We start from the raw sequence: 12,050 nt of genomic DNA on the forward strand, positions 1-12,050 counted from the left end.
GCCCTGCAAATAAGTTTATCTGTGCCATTTTTCTAGATTCCATATATAAGCAATATTATATATTTGTCTTTCTCTTTCTGACTTACTTCACTCTGTATGACAATCTCTAGGCCCATCCATGTCACTGCAAATGGCATTATTTCGTCCCTTTTTATGGTTGAGTAATATTCCATTGTATATATGTACCACATCTTCTTTGCCCATTCAGAATGACCCTCAGAATGGGAGAAAATATTTGCAAACAAAGAAATCGACTAGGGATTAATCTCCAACATATACAAACAGCTCACGCAGCTCAGTATCAAAAAAACCAAACAACTCAATCGAAAAATGGGCAGAAGATCTAAATAGACATTTCTCCAAAGAAGACATACAGATGGCCAAAAAACACATGAAAAGATGTTCAACATCACTATTAGAGAAATGCAGATCAAAACTACAATGAGGTTCCACCTCACAGCAGTCAGAATGGCCATCAGCAAAAAATCTACAAACAGTAAATGCTGGAGAGGGTGTGGAGAAAAGGGAACCCTCTTGCACTGTTGGTGGGAATGTAAATTGGTACAGCCGCTATGGAAAACAGTATGGAGGTTCCTTAAAAAATTAAAAATAGAGCTACCATATGATCCTGCAATCCCACTCCTGGACATATATCCAAAGAAAACCATAGTTTGAAAGGATGCATACACCCCGATGTTCATTGCAGCACTATTTACAATAGCCAGGACATGGAAGCAGTCACACACCTTTCCATTTGTGTTGCAGTCTAAGAGTGGACACATCCCTTTCTTTCACTTCTTAACAAATACAATTTGTACATAAACCATGTGCCTGGCACTATGCTGAGCACAATCAGGAAACACAAAGATGAATCAGACATGAATCCCCCACCAGGTTGCTTACAGTTTCTCTGAGTCTAACCTACAATCCAACCTTGTAATTCCCCTGATTGAAATCATCAGCATGACTGCTAACAGGCTGAACTCTAAACTGTTTAGCAAGGCAAAAGCTGGTCTCTATCCACCTGACCAGTATCTTCTCCTTCTATGGTAATTCTCTCAGCATATCCTACCCCATCATAATGAATAACTTGCCTTCCTCAACTGTGCCTTGCTTTCTACTGTGGCTGTGCCTTTTCTTTTTCAAAAAAAAAATTATTTATTTTTGGCTGCATTGGGTCTTCGTTGCTGCCATGGGCTTTCTCTAGTTGTGGCAAGCGGGGGATACTCTTCGTTGCGGTGCACAGGCTTCTCATTACTGTGGCTTCTCTTGTTGTGGAGCACGGGCTCCAGGTGCGTGGGCTTCGGTAGTTGTGGCACACAGGCTCAGTAGTTGTAATGCACGGGCTTAGCTGCTCCGCGGCATGTAGGGATCTTCCCAGACCAGGGCTCGAACCCGTGTCCCCTGCATTGGCAGGTGGATTCTTAACCACTGCGCCACCAGAGAAGCCCATGGCTGTGCCTTTTCTAACCCTACACCCTCTACCTGAGCTGTCTGCCTCTCCTCTGTCCCCACCAACTCCCCACACTGTCCACCTGGCTAATTAATACCTAAACACCTTTTATGTCGGAACTCAAGCTCTACTCCTCTGAGACTCCCATGATTTCCCCAGACAGATTTAGGCCAACCTTTATCTGGCCTCTTACAGTTCTTTAACACCCATTATCATATTTGATATATTGTATTTTTCTATTTGGGACTTAGTACTACCTAAGTACTAAGATACTTTTTTATCCTGAGTACCTTGCACAATTCTGTTCAACCTTTTTTTTAGGAAACAAATAAATGAATGTACATAAATAACTAAATCCAAAATAGAAGGTGATAAATGCCATTAGAGGGTGCTATGTGGGCATTCAGACAAAGGAGAATTCATTCCTAGTGAGGTGATAAGGTTATGTTAGTGTGAAATTGATCATTAAGGGAAAGTGCAGTTTGTATACAAAGGACTGAAATAGAGGGCCCTTCCTGGCAAACATGCAAGTTAGCCAAGCAAAGCATTATGTATGAAGCTCAATACAAGGAATTTGGTTTGAATAGAATACAAGGGCTATTAAGAAGAATATTAAATGAAAAAGGTGAAAATATAAGATAGGATCAGATCTAGGACGGTCTTAGATGACCGACCAAACAACTTGGATTTAATTCAAAGATAGTGAGCACATTGTGTTTCTAAGCAGGAGAGTGGTATGATGAAGTTGTATTTCAGAAAGGTCCTTGATGGCTATGTGAAGAATGAAGGAGAAATTTAAATTATAAAAAGGATAAAGGATGTTATTGCAATGCTTAAGTGAGATAATGAAATTCAGAACTAGGTAGGAGACCTGTGAAATGGAAAAGAGGCAGCACATACAAAAACACATGCACTGAAATCGTTGTACTTAACTACATACTGTTGTTCATGAAGACTTAGCATTATATGTGGAGTCTAAAAATATGGAACACATAGAAATGGTTGTTGCCAGGAAATGTGTGGAAATGTTGGTCAAAGGGAAGAAACTTTCAGTTATAAGAAATTCCAAGGATTTAACATACAACATGGTGACTCTCATTAACAATATTGTGTTGTGTACTTGAAAGTTATTATGAGTAGAGCTTTAATGTACTCACCATAACAACAACAACAAAATGGTAATTATGGGAGGTAAAGGATTTGTTAACTAACCTTATTACAGTAAACATTTCATAATATATATGTGTATCAAATCATCCCATTGTATATCTTAAACTTACACAATGTGATATATCAATTACATCTCAATAAAAAAGTTAGTGTACACATTAGTACTTTCTAGAAGTAATCATATAACAGCACTAATGCCTTTTCATTCTCTGTATGTTTTTGTTTCATTTTGCTTTGAATTTCCAATGCAAGTTAATTCTAGACCACATGAAGTATGAATACCATATAATACCCAAGGACTTTTAATAACTATACCAAAGAGAGGGGGAAATGAAAATTTTAGGTAAAAAATTCATCTAGATGAATTAGAAACTCATTTATTAAACATTTGTTATGAGCCCAGCCCTGTGCTAGAGGCTGGACCAGGAGGGAAACCAGAAAGGATGAGACATGGTCTCTGGCCTCAAGGAACTTTTAGGTAAGACACAGAGGCTGCCAATAGTTCAAAGCCAATAAAGGAAAAATTTTTAAGACAGAATAAAGTATTATAATTAAAGACACAAACTAGACTTAAGGAGTCCAAAGAAAAGACAGAAGAGATGAAAAAAGCTCAGTGAGTACTCAGAGAGGGCTTCTTGGAAGAGAGAACTTGAGCTGAGCCCAGAGGAGAGGTAGACTTTGAATAGCTGGGTAGGGCATTCTGAGTGTGAAACCATCTTCTGCAAAGGTTAGAAGGTGAGAATGAGTATGATGGGGAAGAGAGTGAGAAAGACAGGACTGACTGTCACGTTGGATTGAATAGTAAAGTTGAGACCCTATTGTGAATCCTGAAGGCTGGAATGAGGCTTCATTCTCTACGCAGTGTCCACCAAAGGTTCAACCAGAGGAGAACACAGGGAAAGCTGAAATGGGTCATTTAGGGAAGATACTGGGAAAAAAGGAGATCAAAAGTTTACTGAAATAACCTTTATTTCATGAGTCTGTGTATACATATCAAGACTGTGAGAGTGTTGATGGGGTTACAAACAAAAACAAAACAAAACCAAAAATCAGGTAGAGAGAAAAGACGTTTCCAAAGAAACAAATGCTGAGTTTTGATGATGGATGATGGATCATAAATTTAGTTGCTAAGAGACTCCCAAAGACTGGGACCTTTCTCATACTTCTGAACTGCTCTGGGGAAAAATGGAGTTTTGTTGACTTTGGGGCAGATTCTGGCAGATTTGAAATGACTCTGTCATGGCCTTTTCACTATTTATGCCTGTTTTCTCTGTTTCTATGAAATTCATTAGTTCCTCAATAGCCAAGGAATGTGTCAGCCAAATCTGGAAACATCTATAACTATCTTTAATGAGGAAAGAGGATTAACTGAGGTCATCTTGCTGGTTTACTAGCCACAGTATTTAGCAGACCACCATGGCCCTCCTCTAGACACTGAGCAGATCATCCCTATTCTGCCCAATGATGAATCAGTGCTCTTTATTATGTGCAAGGAAATATGTAGGCCAGGGCGTTCCTCATCCAGGGTGAAGGCAGAACATCCATCATCAAATTAGCATTTCTGGGAACCTACTCTGAGCTTATTCTTTAATGGGGGTTGTCAAGAAAATATCCTTGAAGAGAAAGAAATAAGGAATGACTATGAATAACTGGTCATGCTTTCTAAAGAAAGATGGGTGGTTGGGATAAATATTTGAGTGACTGGTAGATTGGGAATTTTCCCAGTGAACTGAAGGCTAGACAGAAAATATTTTAGAGTTCAAGGAGGCATAGTGCAATGAGAGCCCTCAAGGACACGGGTCTGGACTTAACATACGCTGCATCACTAACTCCTCACATCAACCACATGCTGAAGGGATTAGTGTCCTTATTTACAGAGGAGAAAGCCACACTCAAAGTGATAAAATATCAGCAGGTGGGAAGTTGAGGCATAATTCTAACCCAGTTCTATTGGACTTCCCGCTACACCAATCTCCTATGACACACCAGAAAGTTCATGAGATTCTGTTTGTTGCTTTGTTGGTTTGTTTCTTTGTGTGTTTTTAACCAGATTCAAGTCCAGACTTCACCAATTGCTGAGTCACTTATATTCGCCAAGCCTGTTTCCTTGTCTATAAAATAGGACTGATAATAATAAAACATACCTCCCAGATTTGAGAAAGGATCCAATGAGATTTAAAAGTTCTTTGTAAACTGAACATGAAGTGGATAGTAAAGAGGTTCTTATTTCATTCTGGTTCTGGTGGGACAAGGACAAGCTTCCCAACACTAAGATGGATTGTAAGGTTATTTTATGCAGCTGTCTTGGGCATCCCCTAATGACAGCAAATTAGACAGAGATAAATTTCAGTCAATGGACTTTTGTCTGATGCGCAAATCCTCTACCAACGGTAAAACTTAGAAGATAGAAGAAAAGGTCCCCCCACACACCAGTGGTAATTCTTATATGCATTTTTTAATATTAATTCTAATTTTTAATTAAAATATAAACTAAATTATATATATAAATAAATTCTTCTAATTAAAATATTTTCTTGTGTATTTTAAGTAATATTGATGATATAACCATTATAACTATCCTATAAAAATACCTACATTAATGAGTGCTTAATAGTTCTGGGTATTGTGCTAAGCACTTACTATTTTATTAATTTTCAAACAATTTGATTATCCCTATTTTAGAGTCAAGGAAACTGAGGCTCGAAAATTAAAGTAACTTCCTCAGTCAGACACTTACTCCAAAGTCCATGACTTATATTTCCAGAGGTGGAATATGAGGAAATGTCTTGAGGGATCCAACCTAGACCAGGTCAAGAGCCTCCACCCAATCCAGAAAATTGTAAAGATGCAATTGGCCAACTCAAAGGAAGATATTTCTGCAGAGGAAAGGACCAACATTCTAATAGGAGAAAGAGACAGTAAATAAACCTGAATAGAACAGACAATTAAAAAACAGTGGATTGGATAGGACGGGATGGGGTGAGATGGGATAGGATGGTATGGAATGAGATGAGATGGGATGGGATGGGATGGGATGGGATGGGATGGGATGGGATGGGATGGGATGGGTTGGGATGGGAAGGGACAGGACAGGACTGAACTGAATAGAACTGAATGGAATAAATCACATTAGGACCCCAGCTGTCTGTAGTCCACTGTTAAAAACACTCATTAGAGAGCAGTTCAGAGAGGAGCATCATTCTCAACTGTCCTTGCACGTTTAAATCCAAACAGAGCTCAAACAGAGATGACAGGTATCCACTATAGCCCAAATCTAATAGACTGGTCGTGGCTTTCTGCAAAATGACCAGGGGACCACTCCTTCTGGATTCTTTGAGAAAGAATTTCACAACCATTATTATAGTCTGCACAAGTACAGGAGACTAGAAGAGCCACATGCAAGGGATGTATCTCACCCCTATAAAAGATATTTAAAAGCTTGACACCTGTAGCGTAGATCTTTACAGTTCATGGAAAATATTTAGAAAACAATCTGAGCCCTGCTTGAAACAATCTCTTTCCCCTCATTCTATAATACAGTATGGTGGTTAAATGCATGGACTAGAACAACCTTGGGCAAGTGACTGTCCATCTCTATGCCTCAGTTTCTCTCTCTGTAAAATGGGTTGTTGTGTTAAGTGAGTTAATATTGGTAAATTGTTTGGAGGGGTGCCTGAAACATGGTAAATGTTATATATGAGTATCAGTCGTTATTGTTATTGTTGTTGCACTCTAGTTAATTTTCTGCATCTCTTATCACCTCAACTGGTTGGTGATCTTCCTAAGGTAACAGACCACTTCTCAAAATCCTCTCTATTCCCAAGCACAGTATCTGACATATATAAGCTCACAATTAAGAGCTTATGAATGAGTCACTGACCTTTGCTGTTGTTGTGTTCTACCCTTAAACTCCTCTCAGCAGTTATTAAAATCTACTTACCCTTAGCATGGACAAGACATTGGTATTGGTACATATAACATGTGGGTACCAGAGTATGTCCTGTGATAAGCAGCACCATCTCTATTATACAGATCTAGACTCTAAGCCACAAGAAGTTAGGTGATTTACCTGTGATCACACAGCAAGCTGGAGGGAGTCACAGTAAATATATTTCTAGAAATGCATAAAAATGAGCTGTTTAAATCCTGCATGTCTAGGAACATGTTTGGATATTTCAGTAAGATAAACATAAACTAGAGCAATTAGGAATTGCTTTTAGCCGGCACCCCACCATTTTCAAAACTTGGTCTTTTAAAGTTTTATGGCTACGGAGAACAAGCTAAAATCGCTTTAGAGTCTACCTATGGATTATATTGGACCCCATCTCCTCCCCAAAATCACCCTCAGATTCCTCTCAACATCTATTATGCATAGGCAGGATTGTAAATATCTTTTAAGGGTGTCACTTGGTTTTTAAGAAGCTTAAAATTTCAAAATATTAGCATTTAATTCTTGCTCAGAAGTCATTCAAGCTAATGAATTTTCCTCTTTCTTGTTTTTTCTTTTAAAAATACTCTAAAAAAAATACTCTTTTAAAAATCTCCCACCCACCCAACCCAATGGCAGGAGTTCTGGAGAATGAACAAGCCAGATGCCTCATTCACAACTACAATCTCATTTACAACCTGTCCCTGAGCCCTCAGAAAATTGACCAAGCCTTGCGGAGATTCCATGCTGGAGAAATATGCTCTTGGAGCCAGCGCTTCAGTACTTAAAGGAGCTATGATAACAAGCCCATATTGTGAGAACAGATGTTCCCTTTGTCTCCCTTTTTACCGGGACACATGTTTCTCCTCAGCCAGAGTGCAGTGGTGGAGGCGCTGTCAGAGTTGAGGCCGATGCAGCTATTGTCAACACTTTGAGCTTGGACTTGGTTTCTGGCTATGATGCTCACTCATAAGCAGCTCAAAGTGATACAAGGAAACCAGGTTTTCTCTTCTGAGGTGGCAAAAACCCAATTTCTTAAAATCCCCTTCTATTCTTATAAAGCTGGTGATGAATATTCAATGATTTTTTTTCTGTATTGCTGATCAAACTGTTTTTTTGCAAACCCTGCAATTCCATATAGTAAAAAACATGCTAGATGTTGTCAACTCCCAAAAATGCCTGTGAAATAATAGACCTAAATATATCTTATTTGGATGAGTAAGTCAGCCTTTCCTCTAGTCACTATTCTAGGATTTCCACATTGTAAGAAAAATAAAAGTATTAACAATATACTATCTTAATACTAAGCAGCAGAAGCAGAATTTCAAGTGAAGTTTTCTGAACAAGTTCAATATTTTCTCTAGTACAAAACTAGATGATGTTACACTGTCTCCAAGGATATTTTCCCAGAGTATTGAATACAACTTCGGAGGAGGGACTCCTGGAACAAAGGATTGTGGAAATAGGTAACATCTTCTTTGCTTCCTCTGGCAGGAAAACCAAGTAAAACTTTCCACCAGTTCCCACAGTTCTTCTAGTCTTAACATCCACCCTCCTGCAATTTGCACCACCCTGGCCACAACATACATACTTACATTCACATCACACCACTCAGGCAGTATGAGCTCATTGAAGGAAGCCCAGGACTTCAGAGACAGAAGTATTCCCAGTACCATCATTAATGCTGAATGACCTGGATCCTGATTTTCCAATCTCTGTGCGTGGAAGACAGGATGAAGGAGTTAGGTCAAGGGAAAAAGCAAACAGAAAGGTCTCTGAGCATCCCCTTTAATACATTTTACATAGTGGGGTATCTCCTAAAATCTTATAAATTAAACCTTAAGAACAAAATAATTTGGATCCACCAACATAAATGGTCTCTGAGGGCCTTCTAGTCTCTCCTGCTCTAGTTTTTATAATCCTTGAGTTGCCCAGAAAAATGCCCCTCTAACACTCTAGAGCCCTTGGGCTTCCTAGCTGCCTTTTAGAACAGAGAAGTAAGGAGAAAAACATGGCTTTCTCATGCTACCAAAGTACCAAATGAGGGAAATTAGAATATTAGATCAGACAATGTAATATGCATTGGGCAACTACTGTGTGTCAGGAACTTGACGTATTCTGTTTCATCCAACTCTGACAACTCGATGTGGCAGCTTTCACAGCTCCTTACAGATGAGGAAACAGAGGCTCAGAGAAGTGAAGCAGAAGAAAGCTGCTGGGTTGTGCCTATGGATAATTGGCTGGAGGGATACGCTGCAGCTCTATTTACAATAGCCAGGACATGGAAGCAACCTAAGTGTCCATCGACAGATGAACGGATAAAGAAGATGTGGCACATATATAGAATGGAATATTACTCAACCATAAAAAGAAACGAAATTGAGTTATTTGTAGTGAGGTGGATGGACCTAGAGTGTGTCATACAGAGTGAAGTAAGTCATAAAGAAAAAAACATATACTGTATGCTAACACACATATATGGAATCTAAAAAAAAAAAGGGTTCTGAAGAACTTAGGAGCAGGATAGGAATAAAGACGCAGACATAGAGAATGGACTTGAGGACATGAGGAGGGGGAAGGGCAAGCTAGGACGAAGTGAGAGAGTGGCATGGACATATATACACTACCAAATGTAAAATAGATAGCTAGTGGGAAGCAGCCTCATAGCACAGGGAGATCAGCTCGGTGCTTTGTGTCCACCTAGAGGGGTGGGATAGGGAGGGTGGGAGGGAGATGCAAGAGGGAGGAAATATGGGAACATATGTATATGTATAACTGATTCACTTTGTTATAAAGCAGAAACTAACACACCATTCTAAAGCAATTATACTCCAATAGAGATGTTAAAAAAATAAAATAAAATAGACTAATTAATTAATTTAAAAAATCAGCCAAAATCCAGTTCAGGCACTTAGTAGGTGGCAGCCTTGGCAAATGTTAAATCTCCCTGAGCTTCAGTTCCTTCACCTGTAAAACGGGAGTAATTGTACTTTTCAGGGGAGTTTTATAAACACTGAAAGCCATGTCATGCAGACACATCGTAGAGATGTGGGCCTTTCTTATGTCCCTTCTCTTAGCTGCTGAGCCTCAGGAAGCTTGAACAACGGTCTGTGTGAAATGGCAGAGAGCAATAACGCTACTGCTACAGCACAAACAAATTTTGAGATACATCTGCTTTCTAGAACCAAGGGCCAGTTGCTCTTAGATCACCTCCGGTCTGGAATTCTCCACTGCTTTACCCCAGGATGTGTGTAGTATGTAGGTGGGAGGGTGTGTATTTGTAAGACTTGCCCTTGTAAAAGTAAATACTCATTAGATTTTCTCTGAGTAAAGCATTAAAAAAAAAAACAAAAAATCAACTTAAGCCATAAAGAACAGCTTAGATATCTCGGTGACAAAGTGACAGCAGAGGTTAAATGAGGCCGGGCTGTGAAGCAAACCACTGGACACAAACAGCAAAATGCTATGGGGTCATTTTGCTTCAGAATATTTTTTAGTGACCACTATGCTAAAGCTTTTGCATGGTTTGCTTATGGACAATGTTACCCTTTTCTCTCTTTTTTTTTTTTTCTCAGATCAGAGTTTTTTCGTATACTCCCTGTGACTGTGTCATTGTGAACTTCTAATAAACACTGGGTAGAGGGAGTCTGGTGTCTGTGATCTTGACCAGCTTTCTCTAGCAGAATCTTTCTAAATGGGTGTCTGTGTGCAGTGGCCCGGTTAACCTCCAGGATTCCCTGGGGGGACTTGGTGTCGACTGCACCTGCCCCAACTCTCCAAAAACCTCAGCCTCTAAAGATGGAAAGAGCACTGAAGACATAGCAGAGGCTGGATCTCACCACCTGGGCAGACTCTTTCCCAGATGTGTGACCCTGAGCAATCCACTACCTCCCCATAGAGTCATTCACATTGAAGGGGATAATGTATACAAATTGCCTGACACTGGCACAGAGATGTGCTCCACAAGGGGGAACTGGCTTTCTATTTTATTCTTATACAGTGTTTCCTTTTACACCATTCAATGGGCCAAATCATTATGCGCCCTTTCCAGATACAGACACCTTATAAGCCAACGGTTGGCTCACTGGTCGTGTGGTCCTAGAGTGCAGAGACCATGTCCTCCACATTTCTATTCTTCATTCTCTCTCCTGTCCTTACTCCTCACCATAACCCAACCAGGTGGGCATTCCTATGCCCATGGTACAGATGAGACACTGAGGCTCGGATGGTAAATGGACTTGCCAAAGGAGTAACAGATAGTGAGTGACGAAGTCAGGACCAGAACCCAGTGCACAACTTCCAGTCCAGTGGTGCCCTGCAGGTCACAGTTAGAGCAAATAACCCACAGAATTCCCGTTAGTGTGTGTGGTCTGACTCCCCAGCAAGTCTAGTGGACACGCCAAGCCAGGACCAAGGTCTTCCTGGTCTTTGTCCCCAGCACAGAGCCCAGATTCACCATCCAAAGGGAACCTGGAACACGTTTGTGGAATGGCACCTCCACATGAACATTTGGAAAAGCCAGCAACGTTTTGCCCTCTTCCAGTACCCCCAGCTCATCATCACCTTCTGGAGACAGGAATAAAGGGTGTTTTCAGGACTCTGGACACGAGCGGTTCACACAAGCGGAAGCACAACTGTACAGATCGCACCATCCACAGTTTGCTAAGTGCCCACTAACTCTTTAGAGGAATTTCCCGAGATCATTAAGAGAAACAATAACGGGATTTTATATTCTAATTGGGATCAGAAACTGGACAGCTTTGGAGCTGGCTGGAGAACTGTGTGGCTCTGAAAATAAACACTCACCTTTCTGCTCCCCCCTCCTCGCCCCCCACCCCTTGTGAGAGCCTTTCAGCTCTGCTTGCAAGTCTCCTTAGCAACAAAGGTAGGGGTTCCCAGAGCTGGTGCCTCTGGAATGCCAGCCATTCCTCTCATTAGCATTCAGGGCCGCTCATCTGCCTGCACATTTGGCCATGGGGCTGTGCAAAAGGCAAAGTGGCTTGGGGGAAGCCCAGCATTTAGCGTGATTGGTTGGGACATGGTAAGCCTCCACAAAGAGTTTCCAAACAAAAGGCATCAATATTACTTGTGGAGCCATCAGTCTGCCTGGGGCACAATATGGCTCTGGCTCAGCCACATGCTCCCTCCCCAGGTCCTGTGTGAAGGCGTGGTGGGCTCTTGGCCCTGAACACCAGTGTGTTGGATGGTCTCCCTCCTCCTCCCTCTCTGTGCTGCCAGGTCTCTCCTCAGACTCAGTTTATCCAGGTTGGACAATGGGTGGACTCTTACTGGTGGTGGGAGTGCCCACGGGAGGGGGGTTGACAGAGGGTAAACAGTCAGATGGTAGGACAATCACAAGCAGATGGTGCTGCTGGGAATGGATTCCAGACAAATTCACGGGCAGATTGAGCTCTGACAAAGACTTATCTGGTGGAGAGCAATTGGCACCTTATACTAAGCCCTTGCTCAAAACACACATCCTGCTCTCCCACACAATCT

General features: G+C 41.0%; 1 protein-coding gene and 1 long non-coding RNA gene across 2 annotated transcripts in view; one reads left to right on the forward strand and one right to left on the reverse strand.

Annotated features, from left to right (window-relative positions):
- C1H1orf87 (chromosome 1 C1orf87 homolog) overlaps positions 1 to 7,350 on the forward strand; it is a 115,418-nt gene extending 108,068 nt beyond the window's left edge. Inside the window, 2 exon segments of the mRNA XM_004273786.1 lie at positions 7,191 to 7,301; positions 7,304 to 7,350. Of these exon segments, the coding sequence (XP_004273834.1) occupies positions 7,191 to 7,301; positions 7,304 to 7,350 (158 nt within the window).
- The window catches only part of LOC117202852 (uncharacterized), a 278,339-nt gene that overhangs the window by 227,198 nt on the left and 39,091 nt on the right, over positions 1 to 12,050 (reverse strand). The window contains exon 3 of the long non-coding RNA XR_007471360.1: positions 8,147 to 8,266. This is a non-coding gene — a long non-coding RNA (uncharacterized LOC117202852). The remainder of the gene's footprint in view (positions 1 to 8,146; positions 8,267 to 12,050) is intronic.

Source organism: Orcinus orca, chromosome 1 (genome assembly GCF_937001465.1).
Source record: "Orcinus orca chromosome 1, mOrcOrc1.1, whole genome shotgun sequence".
NCBI lineage: Eukaryota > Metazoa > Chordata > Mammalia > Artiodactyla > Delphinidae > Orcinus > Orcinus orca.